This window comes from Nicotiana tabacum, chromosome 22 (genome assembly GCF_000715075.1).
Source record: "Nicotiana tabacum cultivar K326 chromosome 22, ASM71507v2, whole genome shotgun sequence".
NCBI classification, from domain to species: domain Eukaryota; kingdom Viridiplantae; phylum Streptophyta; class Magnoliopsida; order Solanales; family Solanaceae; genus Nicotiana; species Nicotiana tabacum.
Window position 1 is genome coordinate 199,843,168 of NC_134101.1, and position 27,399 is coordinate 199,870,566.

At 39.4% G+C, this 27,399-nt stretch overlaps 2 protein-coding genes across 2 annotated transcripts; both read right to left on the reverse strand.

The window, feature by feature from the left end:
- Positions 1-514: 514 nt before the first annotated feature.
- Positions 515-1,080, reverse strand: LOC142176221 (secreted RxLR effector protein 161-like). Its single transcript, XM_075243343.1, has 2 exons — positions 901-1,080; positions 515-805 (listed from the first exon to the last, which is right to left on the reverse strand). The coding sequence occupies exons 1-2, from the start codon at positions 1,078-1,080 to the stop codon at positions 515-517; spliced, it is 471 nt and encodes a 156-aa protein (XP_075099444.1).
- A 2,715-nt stretch (positions 1,081-3,795) lies between these two features.
- Positions 3,796-4,308, reverse strand: LOC142176222 (uncharacterized). The gene has a single exon (XM_075243344.1). The coding sequence runs from the start codon at positions 4,306-4,308 to the stop codon at positions 3,796-3,798; it is 513 nt and encodes a 170-aa protein (XP_075099445.1).
- Positions 4,309-27,399: the final 23,091 nt, after the last annotated feature.

Genomic DNA, 27,399 nt, shown 5'->3' on the forward strand with positions numbered 1-27,399 from the left:
ATGCATGAGAGTACAAAGGAACTACTAAATTGTGTCAGGGGAACCAGGTTCCCTGATAGATTTTGCAAATGTAAGCCTCATCCTTTGACCAACGTGCAATACATTAGTTGCTTGTTTGCTCTGTAATCGTCATGCGTGTCTACCTATAACGGTATAGAGATGAGTTAGACTTTGCCAGAAAATACCTTTTAGCTAATTTTACCTGTACATTTCTTTCATAGTCAATCATTGTGGGACCAGGTTCTTAGTTGGGTTTTATCAACCCCAATGCCAAGCAATTTCTTTCAAAATGCTCTCTACTCAGGGCTTTGGTGAATATATCTGCAATTTGATATTCTGTGCTGCACAACTTCATGCATATGTGCCCTTTCTCAACATTGTCTCTGAGAAAGTGATGTTGCACATCAATATGCTTTGTTCTCTTGTGTTGAACTGGATTCTTAGCCATGTTGAGTGCACTAGTATTATCACATAGTAAGGGCATGCACTCAGAGAACTCACCAAAATCTTCCAGCTACTGTTTAATCCATAATAGTTGAGCATAACAAGATGTAGCAGCCACATATTCAGCTTCTACGGTAGAGAGGGCCACTGATTTTTGTTTTCTAGTACCCCATGAAATCAGATATGAACCTAGAAAAAGTGCCATGCCAGAAGTGCTTTTCCTATCCACCATATACCTAGCATAGTCAGCATCAACATACCCTATTAAGTCAAAGTTATCTCCTGAGGGATAGTAGAGAACCAGGTCCTGCATCCCTTTGAGATATCTTAGGATTCTCTTGGCAGCTTTCAGATGAGATTCCTTTGTATTGGATTGAAACCCGGCACAAAGACCCATACTAAAAATAATATCTGGTCTGCTATAGAAGTGACCCTATGATACATGGTCTGATTTACAGGGGAACCGAGTTCATCCATGTCTAGACAGGTAGCTGTGGCGATGGGAGTGTCAATGGTTTTTGATGTCTCCATATTAAATATCTTTAACAGCTTCTTGATGTAGTTCTGTTGTCTTATTATTGTCCCCTTGGGAGTTTTCTTCACTTGTAAATCTAAGAAAAAATTCAGTTTCCCCATCATGCTCATTTCTAACTCACTTCCCATGAGTTATGCAAATTCTTCACCTAGAGAGTCAACTGTTGCTCCAAAGATGATATCATCAACACAGATCTGCACAATGAGCAAGTTCCTTCCTCATTTCTTCAGAAAAAGAGTGTTTTCAAGTTTCCCTCTTGTAAAGCCATCTTTAGAAGGAATTTTGACAACCTTTCATACCAAGAATGAGGAGCCTTCTTTAACACATACAAAGCCTTGTAGAGTTTAAAAATGTGCTTCCGAACTCATCAAGTTTGTTTCTGAATACCAACCTGGTTCCTATAATAGTTCTGTCAGCATGTCGTGGAACCAGGTTCCACACACTATTCCTCTCAAATTGACAGAGCCCTTCTTACATAGCTGTAATCCAGTCTGCATCTTTGAATGTTTCCTTGATATTCTTGGGCTCTATTTGAGAGAGAAAGGATGAGAAGGCAAGTGAATTTCTTGTCTTTGATCTGGTTTGAATTCCTGAATCAAGAGGAGTGATTATGTTTTGAAGAGGGTGTGAGCTCTTGTGCTTCCAGTTGGACACCTTAATTTTACTAAGAGAAGATCCAGGTTCTTCTAGATTTGATCCATGTGTCCTGTTCCTCACCTCAGTAGGTGGAGTTCCATGTACAACATCCACAACTCTGTTTTCTGCTTCAGATATTGTGATTAAGGGACCAAGTTCCTCTATGTCGGCTAAAGTCTCATCTTTAGTTCTGAGGAACAAGGTCCATGTAAATTTGGAGTAGTCATCCACAATGACGAAAATATGTACCTCTTTCCTCCTCTACTTGGCACCCTCATAGGTCCACATAGATCTATATGGAGGAGATCAAGTGTCCTTGAGATGCTAACTTCCTTTTTGGGATTGAAAGAGGATCTGACTTACTTTCCTTTTACACATGCATCACACACCCTGTGATCCTTGAAGCTTGAATTGGGCATACCACAAACAAGGTCCTTCTTGACCAATTTGTTTAGTAGTGTAAAACTTGCATGACCCAGCCTTCTGTTCCATTGCTCAGCATTATCATCAACAACACTCAGATAACTAAGATCCCCTTGTCACAGATTTGGGAAATACTCAGCAAGCTATACTTCAACCTCTTCACGTAGTATACATTTTCAATAAAGTGGGAAAGAGAATTCCCGATCCTTCCAACTCCCATAATGTATACCTTCTTTCCATTTACAAAGGATACACTCCTTCCCTATAGGGCCTTCTGTGAAAGAACATCATTTGTACTTCCAGTCATGTGCTTTGAGCAACCGCTATCTATGTACCACTATTGACTGCTCCCTTTCATTGTTCCCTGCACAAGAAAATCAAGGGTTAGACTTAGGAACCCAAACATGTTTGGGTCCCTTGTAATGAGGAAAGGGGTGAATGAGGGCTCTTTTGGTCCAAGCAGGCATTATACGTTTTTTATGTGAATGACTAGGTTCCCTAACAGCAGTTACATTTTCACCAAAAATTTTGTTTTTCTGTTGAGACCAAATTCTAGCCTTACAATTTTCTTTAAAGTGCTCAGTGTTACCACAATGAGTGCAAAACTAATTGTCAGGTATAGTAACGTACTTGCTATGAGGGTTGTAGGGAGTCTTTTCCCTCTAGAACCGTTCCCTGCCTGTTTCCCCCATTGTTTGTGTACAAAGCAGTGATAGCATCAGAGGACCAGGTCCGCTTAAGTGATTTTTCAAGATCACTCTTCACTCTTCCTAGTTTTTCCTGAAGGTGTTTGTTTTTCTTAAGCTCGGCATACAAACTAGATTTCACTAATCTTAACTCATTATCAAGCTTAAGGTGTGCCTTACTTGCAACTTCCTTTTCCTTTTGAGTGTTCACATGCCTATTTTCTCTTCTTAGTTCCTCAATTGTTTCTTTTAGGTCTATAACTACCACCAATAGGTCATTTCTCTCGTACTCTATGTTTGCAATTCTCTTAGTCAAGGTATCTTTTTCCCTTTTAAACTCTCAATGGTCTCTCTTAGATCAACCGCAACCGCCACTAGATCATTTCTCTCGTGTTCTATTTCTCCTCGTTCCGTGGTTAGTGCATTTTTCTCATTAATAAGACTGTGATAAGCATCAATTAAAACATTTGCCAAAGATATAAACTTCTTATGAGAATATGATTTCAAATTTCTTTGAATATCCAGAAGGTTTACCTCATCATCATCAGACTGCGCCATCAAGGCAAACATAGAGTCATACTCAGCTGCTTCACTTTCCACTACCATCATGGAGCTGTCACCTTGCCCATCATTTTCTTCAAATTCACGGGAAGAGTCTCCCCATATAGAAAGAGCCTGTTTCACAACGTTGTCAGCGGCGTCTTTTCTTTTGAATCTTTTGTCAGGAACCTAGTTCCTCTTAGCTGCTTTATTAGTGTTGTGTTTGTATTGATGTTTCTTGATAAGAGGGAAATCCTTGATGAAGTGTCCTGGCTTACCGCACTTATGACATAGGTCATAACCTTTTGTCTTGCTGGAGCTACCCCCTTTTGGAGTGCCTCCATTTCTGTGAACCATTTTATGAAACCTTTTTATCAGGTAGACCATATCAGCATCCTCACCACCTAAGTCATTGCTGTCCGTATTGGGGACCAGGTTCTTCTCTCTTTTTGGCTCTCTTCTCTTATTGTCCTTCTTCTTCTTCATTTCATAAGCCTTCAAATTTCCAACAAGTTCGTCCATGGTCAGCTTCTACAGATCTTTTGCTTCTGTGATAGCATTTACCCGTGTTTCCCAAGAACCAGGTAATACACTAAGTATCTTCCTGACGAGTTTGTTCCTGGGGATGATCTTTCGCCGTGAGTGAAGCTCATTGATGATAGATATGAAGCGAGTGTACATATCCTGAATGGATTCGTCCTCCTTAATTCTGAAAAGCCCATACTCTGTGGTTAGCATTTCAATCTTGGACTGCTTTGCCTGCGTTGTTCCTTTCATGAGCTGTTTATAGAGCTTCCCAGATCTCCTTAGCGGATTGATATGCTGAAATCGTGTTGTACTCATCAGGACCAATGCCACAAACAATAATTTTCTTTGCACGAAAATTCTTTTCTTTGCACGAAAATTCTTTTCTATGGACTTTCGGTCAGCGTCATTGAATTCCTTTCTTGTTTCTAGAACAGTTACCACTGGGTCACCACTGGTTTTTGTTGGGATGAAAGGTCCATCACAAATGACATCCCAAAGCTCGGAGTCTTCAGCCATAATGAAGTCGTGCATCCTAGTCTTCCACCATCCATAATATTGGCCGTTGAACCTTGGTGGCCTGTAAGTAGACTAGCCTTCTTCGAAGCTTCAAGGATCAGCCATGAGGATCCTTTATAGGTGTTAACCTGATAGAAAGAACCTGCTCTGATACCAATTGATAGAATTTAAGGGTCCACCAAACTCTATAGAGAACCAGGTTCTCTATAAGTTCCCACTAAACACACGCACACTGTAGTAAGTAAATGGCACAATGGAGTTTTACATGGAAAATGCCCAGCTCTTGGGATCAAAAACCACGGCCTACCCTTGTGGTATTTCAACTTTACTACTGAGCAACTTTAGATTACAACCTATTGTAACCTAGGAATTAACCTCTTAATCCCTCACTAACTTGTAACACTCTATTACAAGCCACTTTGTAATAACTCTATTACAAAGACTTTAAACCTAGGAATTGACCTCTTAATCCCCCACTAACTTGTAACACTCTATTATAAGCTACTTTGTAATAACTCTATTACAAAGACTTTACAACTCGACTAACTCTAGCGAGGACACAAACATAATGGTTTATGATTTACAAAGATTTCCTATACAATGCTTCTAACTAAACTAAGTAGGAATTACAAGTAGAGTGCTTTAACAAAGGTACAACACAACTAAGGACATGTAATAACTTCAATACATAGAACTGGTCCTTCATTATGTTGTTCTTCGTTCTTGATGACCTTGAGAATCACTTGCAATATTGACACAGACTTGAGAGAATGCTTGATGAGTTCTTGAATGTGCAAGTAATTTGTTTTACCTTTGCTTGATGTTAATATCTCATTTGTGACATCACTTGAATGATGTAAGCAAGTTAGGTAAAGGGCATTCTCCATAAAGTTGACTGCTGCACTGTTTCTGCACTGTAGCAGATGCAGGCAGCAACTTTACAGCTGCGACAGTTGACTTGTACAGTGTTACACCCCATATTTTCATACATGAAAATATGCCATGAATAAATTAATGAGAGCCCGGAAGTGAGATGTCACGTCCCTCAGTACTACATTATGACGATGTTGCACCATGTAGTATTGCACATTGAATTTGTCATAAGGTAACTGACATCAGTCTAAGAAAAAGATTATTTGGAGATTATAAGGATTATTCTATTTCAAACAAGTAATAAGTAAATTCGTAAAGGTGAAAGGGGAAGCAAGTCAAAGAAAACGAATTTTCGTCCAAGTTTGGCATGTTGGGATAAAATACAGCTCAAGCTAAAATACTCAGTATTTATGGAGTAGTACCATACAAGGTACCACATAACCATAATAGTAAGGTGTATAAAGTATGTGAAAAGTGGTTAATATTTTAAGTAAGTGGGAATAATTCTCAATTTTGCAGGTAATTGATTAATTACTGGGTAACGAGACATTACCTAATTAATTGGGGATATATTTGGATAAGATTAAATCCCACCCCACCCTCACATGGAATCAAGCCACTTCCTAAGAGATATGACTCTTAGTCTTGGTTAAATAGGTGGCAATCTAATTTGTTGTATACAAAACATTTATGCAATCAAAAGGACTCCACCAACGTCCAAGAATGTAAGTGGAGTTTCGGGTTTATGTTAGATGATGAACTAAAGAAAGCAGTTGTTGATGAGGATGTGAGGGCTGCTATTGCTAATAAAATTAGCCTAGAGCAGATAGGACATGAAATTGATCTTATGATATCTGGCAAACAACCAGTCAAAGCAATGAATTGTATTGCTGACTTGAAATTCTTTTAGGCTGTTTTTAGTATTTCTACTAATTTTGAACCTTCAATTTCGGAGGAATATGATAGGAAGACACAACTTCATTTAAGTGACGTAGAATAATTTTGAAAGCTGAAATTATAGCCAAAGAAGATGCAATGGGATTTTGTGATTCTAAGGGAGTACGGTGCAATCTTTCTCAAGAATATCATATGGATTTTTTTCCTACTTCAATCCGCCGTTACATGTTTTCGCAATTGACATGTGTTGGGAGGACTGTCAAGAGAATCGACTCAGGTATGTTAAGGCCATCCCTTCTTTCTTTTCGGCATGGTCCAAGTTATACAGAAGAAACGAGCAAATGCACCAATTTCATAAATGACTCTATTCATAGAAGTATTAGAGATATCTATGTTCTTGAATTTCCATGTGTCATAATATTCTATCTTCTGTTCATGGGTCTCAGAAAAATACGAAAGTTGAAAAGAGTTTACTTTATGATATTACTCAAAGGCAAAATGGTCTTATGACATTCCGAAAGATTTTATTAACGTACTTTTCATGCATTGCATTCATGTACATTGACCCGTGACCAGATGGAATTATATATGCATATATATATGTATGTATATATATGTATATGGGATATGAGAAAGGTTATGGCGTTATATATGCACCACCACCTGATCTACTGGTATACGTTGATGATTTTGCCCACAGTGGCCGATATGATATGATGGGATGCCCTCAGAGTCTGATGATGTTATGAAACATGTACCTATGCACGACATGACATTCATACGCATATGCATGATGCTAAAAGTATTTCATGATTTACAGAGTTATCCAAATTTACAGGTTGAGTCAATTACTATATATTTCTTCCATGCCTGTTATGTACTTATTTATATGCCTTACATACTCGGTACATTTTTTATACTGATGTCCCTTTTGCCTGGGGACACTACATTTCATGCCCACAGGTACCGATAGACAGGTCGAGATCCCTCCAACTAGGCTGTCAGCTCAGCGGAAGATGTTGGTGCGCTCCATTTGCTTCGGAGTTGCTTGTTTGGTTAGTATGATTTAGACGTGTATTGTTTGGTATGGCAGGACTCTGTCCCGACCTTTATGATGTTTATGTACTCTTAGAGGCTTGTAGATATATGTTGTGTACGTGAAAGATTGTACGGCCTTATCGGCCTATGTTTTGAGTTTATAAATAATCATGTTGGACTATTAGGCCCGTATGTCACGTGTATATGATGATGTAATAAGAAAGATACATCACGTTGGTACTCGATTGAGTAAGGTACCGTGTGCCCATCGCGGCCCATCAGTTTGGGTCGTGACAAAAGTGGTATCAGAGCGGTTCTGTCCTAGAGAGTATACATGCCGTGTCTAGTAGAGTCTTGTTTATGGGTGTGTCGTGCACCACACTTATAAGCAGGAGGCTACAGGGCATTTAGGATTGTCACTCTTTCTTCTTACTCGAGATCGTGTGGTAGAGCTCACTTATAAGAATTCAAATTCCGAACTTCTATTTTATTTGTAATAAGACAATGCCTACGTTCAGAAAGATGATCGCTAAGAGATATAGCTGTGGAAACATGATGAGTAAATGCGAGGTCTTCAGCAGATCATGCGTGTACTAAAAGGTACACAGTTCTTGATAAGGAGCTTTTAGGAAAGAATATTTATCCACTCTTACGATAAAAAGGAATAACAGAATCAAAAGTTAGACACAAGTTGCAGCAAGTAAAAGAAGCAAGGTGAAGAAGGGTACAAGTTACCTAATTAATAAAGATTATCATTACTTACCATTCAGGAAGGGAGATATAAGCATTTTGAATTACTTTCAACAGTAATAGATGTACGTACAACCGGCCACACCTATATCAGTCATGCCCTATGGGAGCTAACAAATATAGTTTAAGAAAAGGATGGAATATCAAGATCCGACTGGAGTTAGAGTAACTCAAAATGGTGAATGAATTGTTTGTGTTAGTTGACATTTTCGAAGGGTATTACAAATGTGCTAATAGATCTCTTTATGAGACACCCAGATGGTGCACTCTAAAATAGTACAACTAGATATGAGTACTACAAAGATAGGCACTGGAAGCTTGGATGGGATAAATATTACCTTAGTATGACTCTCGTCCCTAGTAGAGCGAGGACGTTGAGCAAACCGAAGAGCCGATGAATAAAGCAAGGAGAGCTAAAAGAGAAAAAAATGTCGTGTTGAAGTTTTCACAAGAAAAGGGATATGCAAAAATATTAGCAGAAGAGAGATACGAAAATATTATGAATAAGGTGTGATACATGGATAACGACGGTAGGAAAAGAAAAAAAGAAAGAACAAATGACAGTATTATAGAGTCTAGTCAAGTGAATGAAGAGACGAGAGGTGATAGGTCTTAGGACAACAAAAAAGTTTGGGCCATGAAGTCATATCCTCATTTTAAGAAGTAAGTTCGTGACTCTAACGTGATTACCAATAGGAAAATCTAGACCCCAAAATAATAGAGAACAATACGGGTTGGTGAACAAGGTAAAGTAAACATGAATTAGGGATTTAGTGATTTGATAATGGTCGACATCATGAGAATTTTAGATTTCGTGCCGGCAATAATAGAATAGACAACAGAAGAAGATTCATGAAAAATTCAGAGAATGGTCATTCAGGAAGACACTTCCCTAAAGCAAGCAATATGAGCAAAGTTAAGCTTAAGCGACTGTATGTGCCAGTTACACTAAATGTCACCATCACGAGTGAGGAATTTTGTTATCCTTGGTACAAAAAGATTACTGCAAGTGAGTAAGGATCATCGATGATGTGAAAGGACGCCAAAGATGAAGAGGAAAAACATCTATAGGCAGGTTGTCATAGCTCCAAGTCTTAGTACTCCCCTAAATGTTATAGCTATGCTATAATTCCAGGACGTTATGTAATAAAAATGAGAAAGGGATGAGATTGCACTTATCCAAATGTTACAGATATGCTATGATTCTATGATGTTATGTAAGCACGAAGTAAAAAAAAGGACTGTAAGGGTTCCTGTCCGGGATGTTATTGATAGATAAGGAGCCAACACGTGAGGTAAGTTAAGACAAGGAAATAACCCAAGAAAGATTACGCAGAATATGGATATGAGAATGGGACAACGAGTAGGTAGTAGTTAATTCAGGAAGAGCCCAGCTATGGCTAGGCAAGAAGATAAAGACAAATCAACAGATAAATTCAAAATAAACATAATGAAGCCCAACATGGGGAGTTCAGTCTCATAGATATGACATCGGAACCCTTGGGAAATATTCGGATAGGAGTTGGGGTAGTTAAAGGTATCGTATGAATGTTATGGAAATAAAAGAAAGTGACATTGGGAAGACAGTCAAAATATTTAGGAGCAACCCTACAAGCACAAGGGCATGGAGGTAAGAATAAATAATTATAGGTAAGTACAAACAACAAAAATTCCATCGGGTATGCGATGTAATAAGCTCGCAGCTTTACAAAAGTCAGAAGGTCTTATCTAAGTACTACAACGTAAGACTAACTGAGGAAACAAGGAAGGAAGCTTCAACCTAAGCACAGTGATAACAGTCTCACTACAACATTGTATGTACTTCATGAGAAAGCGGCACCTACCATGGTTAAGGAACGGAAAGAAAAATCAAGAGTAATATTCGAGACCATGTGAGTTGCACAAATTTCGGCATGCGTGGGAACTAAGATAAGCTAAGTATACACGCAATAGAGGGGCAGAAAGACCAGAAAAAGTAATAACTTACATTTAAAGGAAGCTCAGAATTTACAAAAGGGATTATGCACTTAAGACTTCAAAGTGATACCCATATATATTGACAATCATACAGCTGTCGAAGACTCCGGTATAAGTTTAAAGAAAGAATTGAGTCCAGGTCTTAAACAAAGGATTGAATTGTTAGAAGGTTGTATCCTGGATATTCCATAGCGGCCATGAAAGGTTAAAGTAACAACTAACACCACGAGCCATAGATCAGAAGATAGTTTAAGCATATATGAAGACTGATCAGAAGTAAGAGGAAACTAAAGCTATACATCAACGAAGTAAATCAGAAATCTGATTATTGGACCCTAAAAATTATAGAAATCGTGATTGAAAACATTGCAGAATCACTCTTACTATCAAAGTTACAAGAGAGATAATGCAGTAGCCATATTCTATAACGGCTCTACGATAAAGCCAGTTAGGAGTGTCCCAACCTCATAAAAAGTTAATATGAAGCTCTCACGAGATTGTGCAAAGAAGTGCATGTATTATAATAGAAGTTCAAGACGTGGATGTGAATTATACCTATGTGGAGGGAAGGTCATGAAAGAGATAGAAGATGTGATGTGAGGCTTTAAGGAAAGTAAGGTAAATGTGAACAATGAACGAGATACTCAATAACAAAAGGTTGAGAATAATCCATACTTGGGATAGAAGGCTAGAAGCGCGGGGATTCAATATCCAGGAATGATAGTAGCAGCGACAGTAGCATATCTTCTAGCCTATGCTCTAGGTATCGAAAAGCCTGATTATAAGAGTAAAGAATAGTTAGAGACAATGTGATGTCTCTCTTGATGTTCCAGGACAACATAAGGAAATCTATGGTGCAAGCAAGTTGAAGGAAGGACGCGAATAATATAAATAGATATGTATGGTCCCCAAGCTAAAATATAGTAAAGCAATAAAGTTTTATGACAGGAGTAAGAACGAGAAATGGCGAGTGAGATGGTGATGAGAATGGATAAGTCATCGAGATTAAGACCCATGAAAACAGGAAAGTTAATGGTTTCTCTAAGTTATAGAAAGTTCAGTATAGCCTGAATGAACTCAAAGGAGACTAAGACTAATAACATTCAGAAGAGATGAAATGCTGCCCTGTTAATAGAATGAGGGTGTAATTATTATAGACAAAAAAATGACATTTGGGCCTTAGATTGAGTAATGATCTGACGAATAAAAGAAAGGGATCTCATGAATTGGACAGGATTAAAATACCCACACAAGGTGAATCACATTGGGATGTCGTGAGATACGGTTATGAAAGTAGGGTATCGCCCCAGGTGGATCAATCTAATCATTTTAGATGTTCTCCGATAAAACGTGAATCCTAGCAGCAATATTATATAAAAGGTTAATTTATTAGGGGTGGATTATGGATCAAAATTGAGGTGAATCAACAATGGATGGATAAAAGTCACAAAGTATAAGATGAGACTAGGTCGTCACTCTTAAACAGTAATGAGGTAGCATTAAAAGACTTAGATTTATACATATGGGATAAGCAACAAAAGTAACCTGGAGTTCAGTAGAAGACCTCAGTAACGATAAATCGAAGTAAGAGTTATGGTATATTATGACCTACCTACATGCAGTAAAGTCATACAAATGGATAATCGGGTCTATGAAATAAGACATAGCAATATTCGTAAGTTCAACGGAGTATCGAGCAAAGAAATTCAGTATACCTATAAATGCCTAGAGAAACATCTTGTTAAGCTCTGTATATGTTCACAAACTAAAGCCTAGAGATTGGCTAAGAGTTGGAGGAAAAAAACAGAGGAGTCACATGGGCACATGGAAGGTAGCAACAATTACGAGATTGAAAGGAATTAGATCTCAAGTCATGGTGTGGGAAAGAGGCCTAAAGGGGGGAATGCTCTGGCCTTTGGACTTATTCATAGAACAGTTGCCTAGATGGAAAAAGGACTACTAAAGTATTCGCAAGAGCTATGAGATATGAAAACGATAAGCGCATCAGTCAACATTCGAGGATGAATGTTTCAAAAGGGGGAATGATGTTACACCCCTTATTTACATACATAAAAATATTCCATAAACAAATTAATGAGAGCCCTAAAGTGAGATGTCACGTCCCGCAGTACTACATTACGATGATGCTGCACCCTGTAGTGTTGTACATTGAATTTGTCATAAGGTAACTGACATCAGTCCAAGGACAAGATTATTTGGATATTATAAGTATTATGCTATTTCAAACAAGTAATAAGTAAATTCATAAAGGTGAAAGGGGAAGCAAGTCAAAGAAAACGAATTTTCGTTCAAGTTTGTCATGTTGGGATAAAATACGGCTCAAGCTAAAATACTAAATATTTATGGACTAGTACCATACAAGGTACCACATGACCATAATAGTAAGGTGTATAAAGTACGTGAAAAGTGGGTAATATTTTAAGTAAGTGGGAATAATTCTCAATTTTACGGGTAATTGATTAATTACCGGGTAACGAGACATTACCTAATTAATTGGGGATATATTTGGATAAGATTAAACCCCACCCCACCCCTACGTGGCATCAAGCAACTTCCTAAGAGATATGACTCTTAGTCTTAGTTAAATAGGTGGCAATCTAATTTGTTGTATACAAAACATTTATACAATCAAAAGGACTCCACCAATGTCCAAGAATGTAAGTGGAGTTTTGGGTTTATGTTAGATGAAGAACTAAAGAAGGCAGCTGCTGATGAGGATGTGAGGGATGCTATTGCTGATAAAATTAGCAGAGAACGAATAGGAAATGAAATTGATCTTATGATAGCTGGCCAACAACCAGTCAAAGCAATGACTTGTATTGCTGACTTGAAATTATTTTGGGTTGTATTTAGTATTCCTACTTATTTTGAACCTTCAATTCCAGAGGAATATGATAGGAAGACACAACTTCATTTAAGTGACGTGGAATAATTTTGAAAGCTAAAATTATAGCCAAAGAAGATGCAACGGGATTTTGCAATTCTAAGGTAGTACGGTGCAATCTTTCTCAAGAATATCATATGGTTTTTTTCCTACTTCGATCCGCCGTTACATATATTTGCAATTGACATGTGTTTGGAGGATTTTCAAGAGAATCGACTCAGGTATGTTAAGGCCATCCCTTCTTTCTTTTCGGCATGGTTCAAGTTATACAGAAGAAACGAGGAAATGCACTAATTCCATAAATGACTCTATTCATAGAAGTATTAGAGATATATATGTTCTTGAATTTCCATGTGTCATAATATTCTATCATCTGTTCATGGGTCTCAGAAAAATACGAAAGTTGAAAAGAGTTTACTTTATGATATTTTTCAAAGACAAAATGGTCTTATGACATTCCGAAAGATTTTATTAATGTACTTTTCATGCATTGCATTCATGTACATTGACCCATGACTAGATGGCATTGTATATGTGTATATATGTATGTAGATATATGTATATGGGATATGAGAAAGGTTATGGCGTTATATATGCACCACCACCTGATCTACTGGTATACATTGATGATTTTGCCCACAGTGGCCGATATGATATGATGGGATGCCCTCAAAGGCTGATGATGTTATGAAACATGTACCTATGCACGACATGACATTCATATGTATATGCATGATGCTAGAAGTATTTCATGATTTACAGAGTTATCCAAACTTACAGGTTGAGTCAATTACTCTATATTTCTTCCCTCTGCTGTTCCACTGAGTTATCTAGTCCCTTTACTGTTCCCTCTGCTGTTCCTTTGACCCTGAATAGTTGACTGTCTCTCCAACTGGAGACTTGGTAATCTTTAAGTTCTTGACGTTGTGTATCATGTTCTTTTTCTAGTTCTTATCAGTAAGTTTGTTAGATCATCAAAACATAACAGGGATACATATATAACCCATCAATGCACCACAATGAAATTCCAAGTACTCACACTCTCAGAATACTTAGTCTGACCGTCTCGATTCTCGCTCATCGCAATCAGTCACTCAGCACTGTACGATACCTGCTGTGGCATGCAGCCCGATCCAAATATAGCCATAAGGCCTGTTACGACATGCAGCCCGATCAATATATATATATATCCATAAGGCTTGTTGCGGTGTGCAACCTGATCCACATGCAGCCATAAGGCAAGTTGCGGCAATAAACCCGATCCCACAAACATATATAGCAATAAGGCTCGTTGCGGCGTGCAACCCGATCCACATATATATAGATATCACTCATAGCACAACACTCAGGCCCCAACTCAGTTACCAATCTCTCCAGTCTCTCGGGCTCACAACACTCATGCTAAACAGCCCTAATCAATGATACGAGATGAGACACTATACGATAACAGAGACTAAGATATGACACGTAATAATGAATTTGACTGAGTACACAAAAGTAATTAAAAAAATAATTCACAACAAAGAAAGACCATTGTGGGTCCCAATAGTACCAGCATATAGCCTAAACATGATTTCCAGCATGAATCACAACTCAAGTGTCCTAACACATAAATTACAACAAAAATGATCAGATAAAATGGCTATATAGTTCAAGGGAATCGACTAAATCAAGATTTGTACGGTGTACACCCACACGCCCGTCACCTATCATGCGTGTCACCTCAACATCAATCAAATAGCACATAATTCGGGGTTTCATACCCTCTGAACCAAGTTTAGAAGTGTTACTTACCTCAAACTGTGCAAAACTCTACTCCAACAATCCCTTGCCTCGCGAAACGGCCTCCGAATGTCTCGAATCTAGCCATAATAAGTTCGATACAATCAAGACGAGCTAAGGAATCAATTCCATAAGAAAATACTAAATTCTTAATCAAAAGTCAACTCAAAAGTCGACCCATGGGCCCATGTCTCAAAACCTGATAAAAGAGACAAAATTCCAAAGCCTATTCAACCACGAGTCCAACATTATCAAATTTATCAAAATCCAACACCAAATCGACACCAAATCCCCAATTTAAACTTTCAAAATCCCTAGCCTCAAACTCCTAAATTACACCTCAAAACCACACAATCTAGGTGGGAAATTCAATGGGGAAACATAATTATTGAAGAGATTTAACCATAAGTGACTTACCTCAAGAATCTCTTTGAAATCCCTCTAAAAATCGCCTAAGCTCGAGCTTGAATTGTCCAAAATAATGAAAATCACGGAACCCTCAATTTTAATACACTGCCCAGCCTTGTCGCTTCTGCGGATAACTTAACCGCACTTGCGGTTCTGCTTTTGCGGAATTTCCTCCGCTTCTGCGGACATGCCTCATAGGGCTCCCTTCGCTTCTACGATTCTTCCTCCGCATCTGTGCTCTCGCAGGTGCAGAAATTCCATCACACCTGCGCAAACTCCCCAGCTGGACACGCTTCTGCGCCCAACATGCCAGATTTGCGACCACGTAGGTGCAAAAAATCCTTTGCACCTATGAATACTGCACTCCCTTATCCTGGCCTCATCTTGCTCCCCAGCTCGCACCTGCAAGCTCGTATCTGCAGTCAAATCTCCGCAGGTGCGATTGCACCAGAAGACTCCCAGTTCAGCAACCTTAACTCCAAACCTTGATTTGTTAATCACCCGAACTCAACCTGAGGCCCCCGGGACCTCAACCAAATACACCAACAAGTCCTAAAACAGGATACGAACTTAGTCGAGCCTTCAAATCACATCAAACCACGCTAAAACCATGAATCATGCATCGATTCAAGCCTAATGAACTTTTGTAGTTCTAACTTCTACATTCGATGCCGAAACCTATCAAATCACGTTTGATTGACCATAAATTTTGCACACAAGCCATAATTGACACCATAGACCTACTCCAACTCTCGGAACCCCAATCTGTGTCTAGAAACCACAAAGTCAACTGTTGGTCAAACTTCTAAATTTCCAACTTTCGCTATTTCAAGCCTAATTCAACTATGGACCTCCAAATCACTATCCGGACATGCTCCTAAGTCCAAAATCACCAAATGGAGCTAACATAACCACCGAACTCCATTCCAGAGCCATTTACGCACAAGTCAACATCCACTCAACCTTTTCAACTTAAGTTTCTGACCTTGAGACTAAGTGTCTCAACTCATTCTGAAACCTTCCCGGGCCAGAACCAACTACTCTGGCAAGTCACGTAACAATAATTAAGCAGGAAATGAGTTATAAATGGGAAAATGGGGCTACAACTTTCAAAACGATCGGCCGGATCGTTACGTCCTCCCCATTTTAAATAAATGTTCTTCCTCGAACGGGTCTAGAAACATACCAAGAGTCTCAAATAGGCGTGGATATCTGCTCTGCATCTCCCGCTCAGTCTCCCAAGTGGCCTCCTTAACTGGCTGACCTCTACACCGCACCTTCACTGAAGCTATGTCCTTTGACCTCAACTTTCGAATTTGTCAACCTGAAATGGCTCCGCATCATAAGTCAAATCACCATCCAACTGAACCATGCTGAAATCCAAAACATGAGATGGATCGCCGACATACTTCCAGAGCATAGAAACATGAAATACTGGAAGAACACTCGACCGACTAGGCGGCAAGACAAGCTTGTAAGCCACCTCTTCAATCCTCTGAAGCACCTCAAACGGTCCAATATACCAAGGGCTCAACTTGCGCTTCTTTCCGAACCTCATAACACCCTTCATGGGTGAAACCTTGAGTAGTACCTTCTCCCCAACCATGTAAGCAACATTACGAACCTTTAGATCGATGTAACTCTTCTATCTAGACTACACCATGTGAAGCCGATCCTGAATCAATTTAACCTTGTCCAAAACATCCTAAACCAAGTCAGTACCCAATAGCCTAGCCGCACTCGGCTCAAACTATCCCATCGGAGACCGACACTATCTCCCATACAAAGCCTTATATAGAGCCATCTGAATACTCGACTGGTAGTTGTTATTGTAGGCAAAGTCCGTGAGCGGCATTAGATGATCCCAAACCCCCCCGAAATCTATGGCACAAGCGCGTAGCATATCCTCCAATAACTAAATAGTGCGCTCGGACTATTCGTTCGTCTGAGGGTGAAATGTTGTACTAACTCAACTTGAGTCCCCAAATCATGCTGCACTGCTCTCCAAAAATGCAATATGAACTACGTGCCCCGATCTAAAATGATTGACAGTGGTACATCGTGAAGACGAACAATCTAGTGGAAGCAAATCTCAGCCAACCGCTCCGAGGAATAAGCAGTCCCAACTGGAATGAAGTGCGCGGACTTGGTCAGCCTATCCATAATCACCCAAATAACATCAAACTTCCTCGAAGTCCATTAGAACCCAACTACAAAATCCATGGTGATACACATCCATTTCCACTCCGGAATCTCAAGCCTCTGAAGCAATCTGCCCGGTCTCTGATGCTCATACTTCACCTGCTGACAATTTAGGTACCGAGCTACAAACCCCACTATGTCTTTCTTCATTATCCTCCACCAATAATGCTGCCTCAAGTCCTAGTACATCTTTGCGGCACCCGGATGAATGGAACACCCCGAGCTATGGGGCTCCTCAAGAATCAACTCATGTAGCCCATCTACATTAGGCACACAAATCAAACCATGCATTCTCAACACCCCATCATACCCAATAGTAACATCCATCGCATCACCGTGCTGAATCGTGTCCTTAAGGACAAACAAATAGGTATCATCATAGTGGCACTCTCTGATGCGATCATATAAGGAAGATCGAGAAACCATACAAGCTAGAACTCGACTGGGCTCCGAAACATCTAATATCACAAATTGGTTGCCCAAGGCCTGAACATCAATTGCAAGCGGTCTCTCACTAACAGGAATATATGCAAGGCTATAATCATTGCCTTCCTACTCAAGGCATCGACCACCACATTGGCCTTCTGGAGGTGATACAGAATGGCACTATCATAGTCCTTTAGCAGCCCAATCATCTCTGCTACCTCAAATTTAGGATGAGCCCTCCAATAGGGATGATTCACCATCGACGAAAAGGAGGAGGGTAGAACTTCGGAAGGACGTTGCCACCAATATTGGAAAGAACATAATTGATGCTTCGAGAGCAACGTCTTTGCCTAGGTCAGGCACATGTGCTATTTTTATGGCGGACGCCATTTTGGCGGGGAGTTCCCCCAGCGCCGAAAGAATATATCAAAGTGGGGGATCTGTACGATCCACCGAGGGTGGCACGTCATCTGCTATCAGAGGAGGTGGAGTTGTGCATGCCGAGGACGACGGTTCAGGTTCGGACGTCGATGTTGATACCCAATTTTTTCCTATATATTTTTAAATATGCACAAAATTCCTTCAAAATAGCATATATATGCATATATAAGCATGCACAAGGTTTTTAAATTTTTCCCATAATTTTAAGGGTTTAAATCGATTTATTTTTCTCCCCTTTTATTCATAAAATCCCCAATAATTATTTCCCAAATTATTTTTATGATGATTTATTCATTTAATTTCTATACTTATACCAAAATGTGGCTAATATATTTTTATGCATTTTTTATAATTGCATTTGGTATTTTTAAAGCTAAATTGCATATAATTGCAATGTTAGCCCATTTAGGGTATAATTATATTTTATATGCGTAAAATTAATCCATATATTTTTAAAATGATAATTAAATGTTTTAAACCATTTTTGCACATCAAATATTTTTAGAAAACTATTTGTTATTTATTATAAATTAAATAGGGAAAAATAACTATTTAAATTATAGCCAGATTTAGCATTTCAATTGCAGCCCAAAATTGGACCCAACCCCAACCCAAGTTCTTATTAAAATACCCGATCCAGACCCTATATATACTTACCCAAACCTAGAACCCATCTGCCCGGTCAAATCCTGACCGTTGATCTCCCAGATCAACGATCCATATGATCCCTTTCCTTTTTTAATTCAAAAGACCTCCTAACCCTACCTCATTTCCAAACCCCCGCCGCCTTTGACTCCTCTCATCCCCTCTCTTCTCTCAACCTAACCCTAAATCCTTTTCAACCTCCTCCCTTCTCCAGTCTTCTCCGGCGACCGCTCTTCAACCACAAGCCTCTAATGGTTCTTCCATCGCCTTGCTCATCCTCCCTGAGGCCTTCAAGGGCCCTGGGCCACGTCGACTTGTATCTAGGGTTACTATTTTGGTTGTTCATGGTTTCTCCAGTGTGCTTTTGAGCAAAATCACGCTATATTTGTTACGATCTTTGAAGTTCTAAGCAGGTTCTTCTACCTCTATTTGGGTTTCCTTTGAAACCCTAACTTTCATTTGTATCTCTTAGATCTGTGCTATTTTTAACGATTCAAGTTTGTTTCTTCATATGTTTTACACTATTCTCAAACCTCTTTTGCAAAAAATCATCGATTGTGAGTTGTTTTATTTTCTTTTAAAAGTTAGGGTTTTCGGAACTTTTTCTACACTCTATTTAAGTTGATTCTTCATGTTTAAACCTCTATCCTTTGCATATCTCCACCGATTCTGTGTTTCTACTACTTTTTCAACTCGTCTATGTGAAAACCCTAGTTCTTGGTCTTAACCTGTATTTGATGATTTGTCTGTTTAATCTATATGCTTGCTTGTTTCTCATAAATCCCTGAGTTTTGTGTGATTTTTACCCTACTATGCCCATTAGTGTTTCTAATTTTTGCTTCTCCTGCCTATACTATGTTTATTCTATTAACTCCTCTAATCAGTGCTATGTTCTATGCGAATCCCTGATTTTGTGTGATATTTACCCTACTATGCTATTAGGGTTTCTGATTTTGCCTCTTCTTGCCTATTGTGTGTTTATTATGTTTGTTCATAGAAATTTATAGTAATTTCCCCTAAATCAGTGCTATTGTCCATCGGAGTCCTTGATTCCTTATGATTGATATCTTTCTAATCTCTTGTGATATTCTATACTGATTTTCAACCTCTCAATCATTTTTCTTTCCTTATTTTATGGTCAACTATGCTATCGAATGACTCTTATGTTATTTCCTTAATTTAGATATTATGTACTTAGCCTTAATCACATGTTCTATACTTGCACTATGCTGAAACTATTTCCTTGTATGATCTCTTTCCTTATTTGTCTTTACCGTTTGAAATTAACTCCCTTAATTAAGGGAGTACTACTACTAATTTTATACTAATTGATACCTAGTTCCATAATTACTGCTTGAATTTGATTCTTACCTTATTATTCTACCTAGTTTCATACTATATATATGCTCTCTCATTAACACACACAACACAGGAACACTTGGTTCAAAATTATCTCCCACTTAAAAATTCTGCTCTCTCTCTCTTGTGCTACTTGCTACTGCTCCAAGTTAGCCGGCTGCAAGCCAAGGCTAACCATTTGTGTTCTCTTGTTCTTTCATTCTGCTTACTATCCTCTTTACTAGTATGTACTAGTTTCAATTCAAAGTTCCCAACAACAATATAATTCTCTTATTGCTTCAGTTCATTTTGTTCCTAATTTGCTTCTATTTGTGATTTTGTTGGAAAACTTGTAGTTGATAGTTACATTATTAGCATGTTATCATGTCTTCCCCTCCCTTGAGATCAGTATATTTTCCCTTATGTGTGTTTCTGAGTATATCCTACCATCATCTCTTACTTGTTATATATTTACCACCATGAATTCCCCAAATCCCTATCCCCCTGCATGTGAGTATGTTCTTTATGTCTAATTTATTAACTATGTCTAGTTAGCTGCTTCTGGGCATGACTATATCAATCCCTAGGTCTTTGCTTAACTATGTGTCCTATGTATTCCCAAACCCCCTTTACCCCTGTTTGTGACTACCAAACTTGCCTTGATGCTGTGACTCTTGGCTGTGTATGAACCTATCCTAAGATGTTTGGACTTTGTTAACTACTCCAATCTCTTTTTTTTCAAACAGTCTCTGTTGCTTTACTAAATTACTTTCAAAACAGACTTTTGTTTTAATACAGCCTTTTGCTAAAACCTTTCAACTTGTGTAAATCACTTTCACTCTACTCTTAGTCAATAAGTTCTGCCCCCCTCCAGTATGTGTGCTGCCTTGGGATCCTCTTGAGAACCCTCTGAACTTTGGCATGCTGAGGCTAGCCTTTTCACACTACACTTGTTCAATTCTTGGTTACTAAGTCTAGGTGTAAGCACTGCCCGGGATTCTTGAGATCTTTAGGGAACTTTAATGCACCTAGACTCTAATTTTGTCTATGGAATTGAGGCATATGAGGCCATTGGAGGCTTTGGGAAATCTGGACCTAATCGGAGGCTCCCTATAGAATAACTTCTTGATTTTTTATTTTTACTTATGTAATTCATTCATTGGCCTGTAATAATTTGTAAACAGATATTGGGGTATTTAGTGAAAAGGGTGGGTAGATACATGTTTTATGGGGTAATTCGGGTAGAAATCATGCTCATAGGACTTTTCTTTTAAATCTATTTGCTCTACTAAGTAAAAATCATGCTCCTAGGACTTCATGTTTAAATCTGATTGTTTTTCCAATAGAAATCATGCTCCCAGGACTTCATGCTTAAATTCGAGTGCCTCACCAAGTAGAAACCATGTTTATAAGGTTTTACATTCTGTCATGTTTAGAAACCATGCCTATAGGTTCCAAATAATCATGCCTTCAATCAAATTAACTTATAGATGCCATGTTTATAGGACTTAATTAAAATTATGGTACAACGAGTATTTATGTATGTTTCCCCGCCTGCAAACCTTTAAAATCAGTGTCAAACGTAGATGTCATGCTTATAAGGAACCATATTCGAAATTCCGCCTGTAAATCTAATTTAGTCTAAATAAATCAACTTGATCACGCCTAGTTCATTTCTGAATTGGTTTTATTACGTATTAAGTATTTCCTAAAACAATTTCTTTCAAACTGCCTCAATCTCATTAGATATCATGCCTATTGGTATTAAAGGAGTCCATTTAAAAACCTGCTTTGTTTTTGCATTAATATAGACATCATTACTCCGCGTATAGGCAAGCCCACTGCATCTGTGAAACTGTCTCAATTGCTTAATATTTTCTGATCCTAACAGGCTTTAAAAAGAGTCCATAGGCAACTTCTAGGGTATAACTTCTGAGTCTAAAAGAGGTTGTTTGTCTTCTGCATATTCACTTAGATATCCTGCTTTAGGACATTGTCTAATAACATACCTTAGCTATGCTTGAGTCGTGCTGCTTATGTGTTCATTTGAGGAGGAAATTCTAAGCCTCTAATTGCTCCCTTTATGTGTTGAAAGTCCTAAGTATTTTTGATTGTCGCCTTAGAATTTTTGCCTTTTAAAACCTTAGGGGTATGTCTAGAACCACCTATAGGTAGAGGTCCGAACTCCCTCTAGGACCATGAAGAAGGGACGGGTAGCAGCATGCAATAAAAATCGTTGACCAAACACTCGCTTTGCATGACCAATAAGAGGATGGGAAGGGTAGATATGGGATATGATGACTATGCACTAATATCATGTGTAGCCCCTCATTGAGGAGTGTTTACTGGATATTGTGTGGGGTGATCCTATAGAATAACCAACCTAGGACCCCTCTTTACCAAATTCCTTCTTTATTTAAACCTTTGTTTTACAACTTGCCCAAACCTTTATCTTACTACTTGAGTTATTCTAATGTGCTTTACTTGCAACCTATTTGATTCAAATGTTTACTTGTAATGAACTAATTTGTGAATATAAGTTCGGCCAGAACCCACAGTTGTGGACCAAGAGGGATGCCTAACACCTTCCCCTCGAGGTTACTTCAAGCCCTTACCCTAATCTCTAGTAATGCAAACCAACCCAAGAGTTAATCGCTCTAGGTGCCCTAACACACCATAATCCGTTAGGTGGCGACTCTTCCAATACCCAATTCCCAAAAAAGAAATGAGTTACTACCCCCATGAATGTCAAAACCCGAACTTCCCCGCATCAAAGGGAGAAAAAATGGGACACGACAACATGGCGACTCTGCTGGGCATATCTTTTAGGCTCTTACCATAACGAACCTATCTTTTACAAATTAGTCCAAGCATGTTTATCCCGTACCCTTCTCCCTTATTTGAATTTAACTATCTTTTTTTCAAGTATTTATGATTTCTTTATTGCCCTGAAACTAACTTGTCTCTTTGTTTTCTTTTTCCTCTAATTCTCTTTCAATTATTTAAATGCTGTATTTATTTTTCCTATGTGAAAATACTTGACTACATGTTATTAATTGTTGCATAAATCATGCTCCGCATCATATTCCACTCATGCGTCTCAAATCCTATAGCAACGCTTTAATGAGTGGTTGCGCTATTCCCATTTACTACCCTTAAATCCAGAAAGGCTTATTTACGATAAAACCAGTCGATCAGCGGTACAGTTGACGGTTTTGTGCCTTCCCTCTCGAGCTGTCCGCTTAAGGGTAGCAGTCTAAAACCCCATAAAAACCTTACTCTGGTTAAAATTGTGCATGCATCATGGTCAAACCTATTCGGATCAGTTATGTTGTCCACATAATGATCCTTTAAGATAAGCCTTATCCAAAGTCCATCGGGTTTTCCATAATCCCAACGGACAAAACCACGTTCTGTGCATTAATTTGGAGAACTAAATGCTGATATGTTGATCATGAATGTATAAATAGTCGAGTCCGGTGGGGGTAAGGTCTAACCCTTTTGTTTTGCAGAAAATGAGGCACAGGTACCCCAGTTCGGTATGGTTAGCAACATCCCACCATTGTTGTTAGATTGGTGGGAGGACCTTTCCTCAAGTGACAAGAAACATGTGAAAAAGTACCTGGGTAACTTGCCTTCCTTGCCAGATATTGAACCAAACAACAAATTGATCGAGGCTGCTACCTTATTCTAGGATAGTGAAAGAGCTATGTTCCGTTTCGGTGACATAGAGATGGCACTACTTCTAGAGGAAATAAGAGGACTTGCGGGGTTGACTTGGGATAATCTTGGGCTTTTTGTGCCAGAAAACCGTACGGGCAGGGGATTTTTGAAGATGATGGGGCTGGAAAAGAATGTCGTCCTAGTGTGCTTAAAGGATTACTACATACCTTTCGAATATCTGTACGAGAGGTATGGCCATAGCAAGTCTTTCTGCACTTACCATGACGAGATCTCCCTCACTTATGTGGGTCACATCCACCGCAGAGTGTTTGTGTTCATTGTGTGATTTCTAGGCCTGATAGTGTTCCCAATGAAAAAGGGAAGAATCCACACTAGGTTGGCCATGGTCGCCAAGACTCTGATGGGAGGAATTAATGGGCAGACATATACCATATTCCCCATGATCATAGCCGACATCTACAGGGCTCTAGAGTGCTGTCAGAGAGGGGTCAAGCATTTTGAGGGTTGTAATTTGTTTCTGCAGTTATGGTTGCTGGAGCATCTCCAAAAGGGTCGCTATCGTCAAGAATTTTCGCGAAGGGCTTGGAACGACCACATTGCCTTCCATCACCCTAAGTAGATGACCTACATTCCAGACAGATCTGCTTATCCAAAAAGTGCCAGCGAATGGGTAGAGTTCTTTGTCAATCTGACCGAGGGGCTGGTGCAGTGGATGGTTGAATGGTTCCCAACAGACGAGTTTATTATCAGGTTCAGGGATGCTCCGCACTTGGTGTTGATCCAGTTGAGAGGGATATATCCATATGTCCCTATGCGAGTTATGAGGCAAGCAGGTAGAAAACAGGTTGTACCAAGGGTTGTCAAGATGAGTCATTTCAGGGCAGATTTCCAAGACGATGACGTACCTTACAAGTGCCAAGCTTAGCACATGTGGCACTGCAAAATCATTATGGAGAAAAGCACTGTTGAGCCAGACAGATATTATGCGAGGTGCGAGCCTCTCTTCCCGGCATGGTTGGAGGACAATCTGAAAGGAATGGTGACATCGGAGACTGGTCGAGGGAATAGAATCATAGATAAGGAATCTGAAGCCTAAGTCAAATACAACAGGCTACGCAAGAGGGTCCACGACTCTAAAAATAAGCATCAGGAAATACATGAGAGGAATGTGAGGTTGATCAAGGAATGGAAAGAGATGGCAGTCACTTCCAATAGGAAACTGGAATATCTGGAGCGAGGAATAGTGGAACTGGAGGGCAAAGTCATAAAGAGGATTGAAAATTGCCAGAATGCTGAGGGAGCTGAGGGAGGACATTTGGCCAGAGCCTACTTGTCTGTATGATGGAGTCCGGAAGATTGAATCTGGGGAAGGTCCTTCTGGGACCAAATAGATTAGATTTACTTGCCTTTGCTAAAATATAATAAGGCAAAGTGCCAGTAGCGACTTGTTTATTATTATGTTAGTGTCATTTTGGATTCCTCTACTTTTATATTATGAAATGAAGCATTTATTGGCATTGGAAGTTATCCAAATTTATTTTGTTGCTAGGCCTACCTCGGGCACAACGAGGCTCCCAAATTAGGATACAAGTTTACATTTTGCAATATATGTTTAAATACTGCAAACATTTCAGAATCCTCACTAACTTGTTACCTTTTTGTTTTTGCTTATCTTTATTATTATTTCCATCCCCTTAGGTTGGTTCACTCATACTGGCCTCATCAGTATATCATACCAGATCTAAAGGCCCTCCACCTCCTCCTCTTCTAAGGAACAAAAAAGGCAGAGGAAAATCAAAGATGGACGACTTAAGTGGAATCCGAATGGAAAACATTAAGAACGCAAAGACTTCTGACGGCCGCAGTACTCTGGCCCTGAATGACCTAGTTCTGAGACTGGAACAAAAGATACTAGAATTATAAGGAGAACTCAAGAAGGTCCGCAATTTGGAAAACTTGTCACTCACCCTCAATGTCCCTGATATCCACCAACAGAACGCAAAGAACCCAACACCTCCTCAGAACACACAAAACCAACAACAGTAAAATCCTACCGTACCAAATCAATATGCAACTCCACCCCAAAATATCAATCCGCTGCCAATACCAACTCCACCACAACATCATCATCAACCAATTCTGTACCCACCAACTACCACTTACCACACTTCCCAAAATACACGACCACTTGTTCTCGATCCACAAAACTCCACCAATGACCACCACTATAGCCAAGTTCCTGGCACCCATCAGACAAACCCCATATACGTAGAAACTATACCACATTCTACCCAACCAATCTCCTGTGCACCGGAACCATCCGAAAATGACCTATTCATTGAGAACATGGCTGATGAACTCAAGAAGTTAACAAGTCGGGTTCAAGGCGATAGAGGAATAGAAGGTTTGAACTATGAAGATCTATGCATATAGCCCGACGTGGAATTGCCAGAGGTGTACAAACCTCCCAAGTTCGAAATGTTCGATGGTACAGGTGATCCCAGGGTTCACCTAAGGACCTACTGTGACAAACTTGTTGGGGTTGGAAAAGATAAAAAGATTTGAATGAAGCTCTTTAAGAGAAGCCTTACTGGGGATGCTTTGTCTTGGTATATCAGCCAGAATCCCAAGAAATGGTCCAATTGGGTAAGCATGGCATAGGATTTCATGGACCGGTTCAGGTACAACACAAAGAATGCACCGGATGTATTCTACATTCAGAATCTCAAGAAGAAACCTACTGAAACTTTCCACGTATATGCTACTCGTTGGAGGTTGGAAGCCGCCAAGGTCAAGCCCGCTTTGGATGAAGAACAGATGAATAAATTCTTCGTTAGGGCACAAGATCCATAATATTATGAGAGACTGATGGTCATCAAAAATCACAAATTATCTGATATCATCGAGCTCGGGGAAAGGATCGAGGAAGGAATCATGAGCGGGATGGTAACAAATTTTGAGGCACTGCAGGCCACAAATAAAGTACTACAATCAGGTGGCATATCGAAGAAGGGAGATGTTGGGGCAGTAATGGTGGCCCAGGGCCCAAAAACTCCACTCACATATCAAACACCTCTACCCACCTACCAAACACCTCCACCCACATATCAAACACCTCCACCCACCTATCAAACACCTCCACCCATATATCAAGCATCACCACCTACATATCAACCTTCATCTCCTAGAAATTCCCAACTAGTCACTATCTATCGCACCTATAATTCCCAACCATCCCACTTCCAATCACCACAAACTCGCCAAAATTATCCAATACCAAGTCCCAACTTCAACCGCAAGCCACCCAGATAGTACACCAGCATTCTTGAGCCTATTGACCAATTGTATGAAAGGTTAAAGGCCGCAAATTACGTCACTCCTGTTCTTGCTGTGGTACTAGAAAATCCATCCTAATGGGTCAATCCGAACAAAACCTGTGCATACCACTCCAGTATGAAAGGGCACACCACTGCTTAGTGCTGAACATTGAAGGATAAGATCCAGACACTCATTGACAACAAAGTCATACAGGTAAAGGAAGCCGCACCTAATGTACGCAACAATCTCCTCCCTGATAATAGAGGTGACGGTGTACAAGTTATAGAAACAAATGAAGAATGGCACCCTAAGGGGTCAATCGGGCTCATTCGAGAAGGTCATGACTTTAAGGTTGCAGTCACACTTACTCTTATTGTGGTTTAGACTCAAGAACCTATTCATGTTGA

What these genes read in the sequence shown, in the direction of transcription:
- LOC142176221 (XM_075243343.1), bottom strand. Translation starts at nt 1,080, where the DNA reads ATGGGGAAACTGAATTTTTTCTTAGATTTACAAGTGAAGAAAACTCCC. An exon ending in TGGATGAACTCGGTTCCCCT is followed by an intron (nt 806 to 900) that starts GTAAATCAGACC and finishes TCCAATACAAAG; the next exon opens with GAATCTCATCTGAAAGCTGC.
- LOC142176222 (XM_075243344.1), bottom strand. Translation starts at nt 4,308, where the DNA reads ATGGCTGAAGACTCCGAGCTTTGGGATGTCATTTGTGATGGACCTTTC.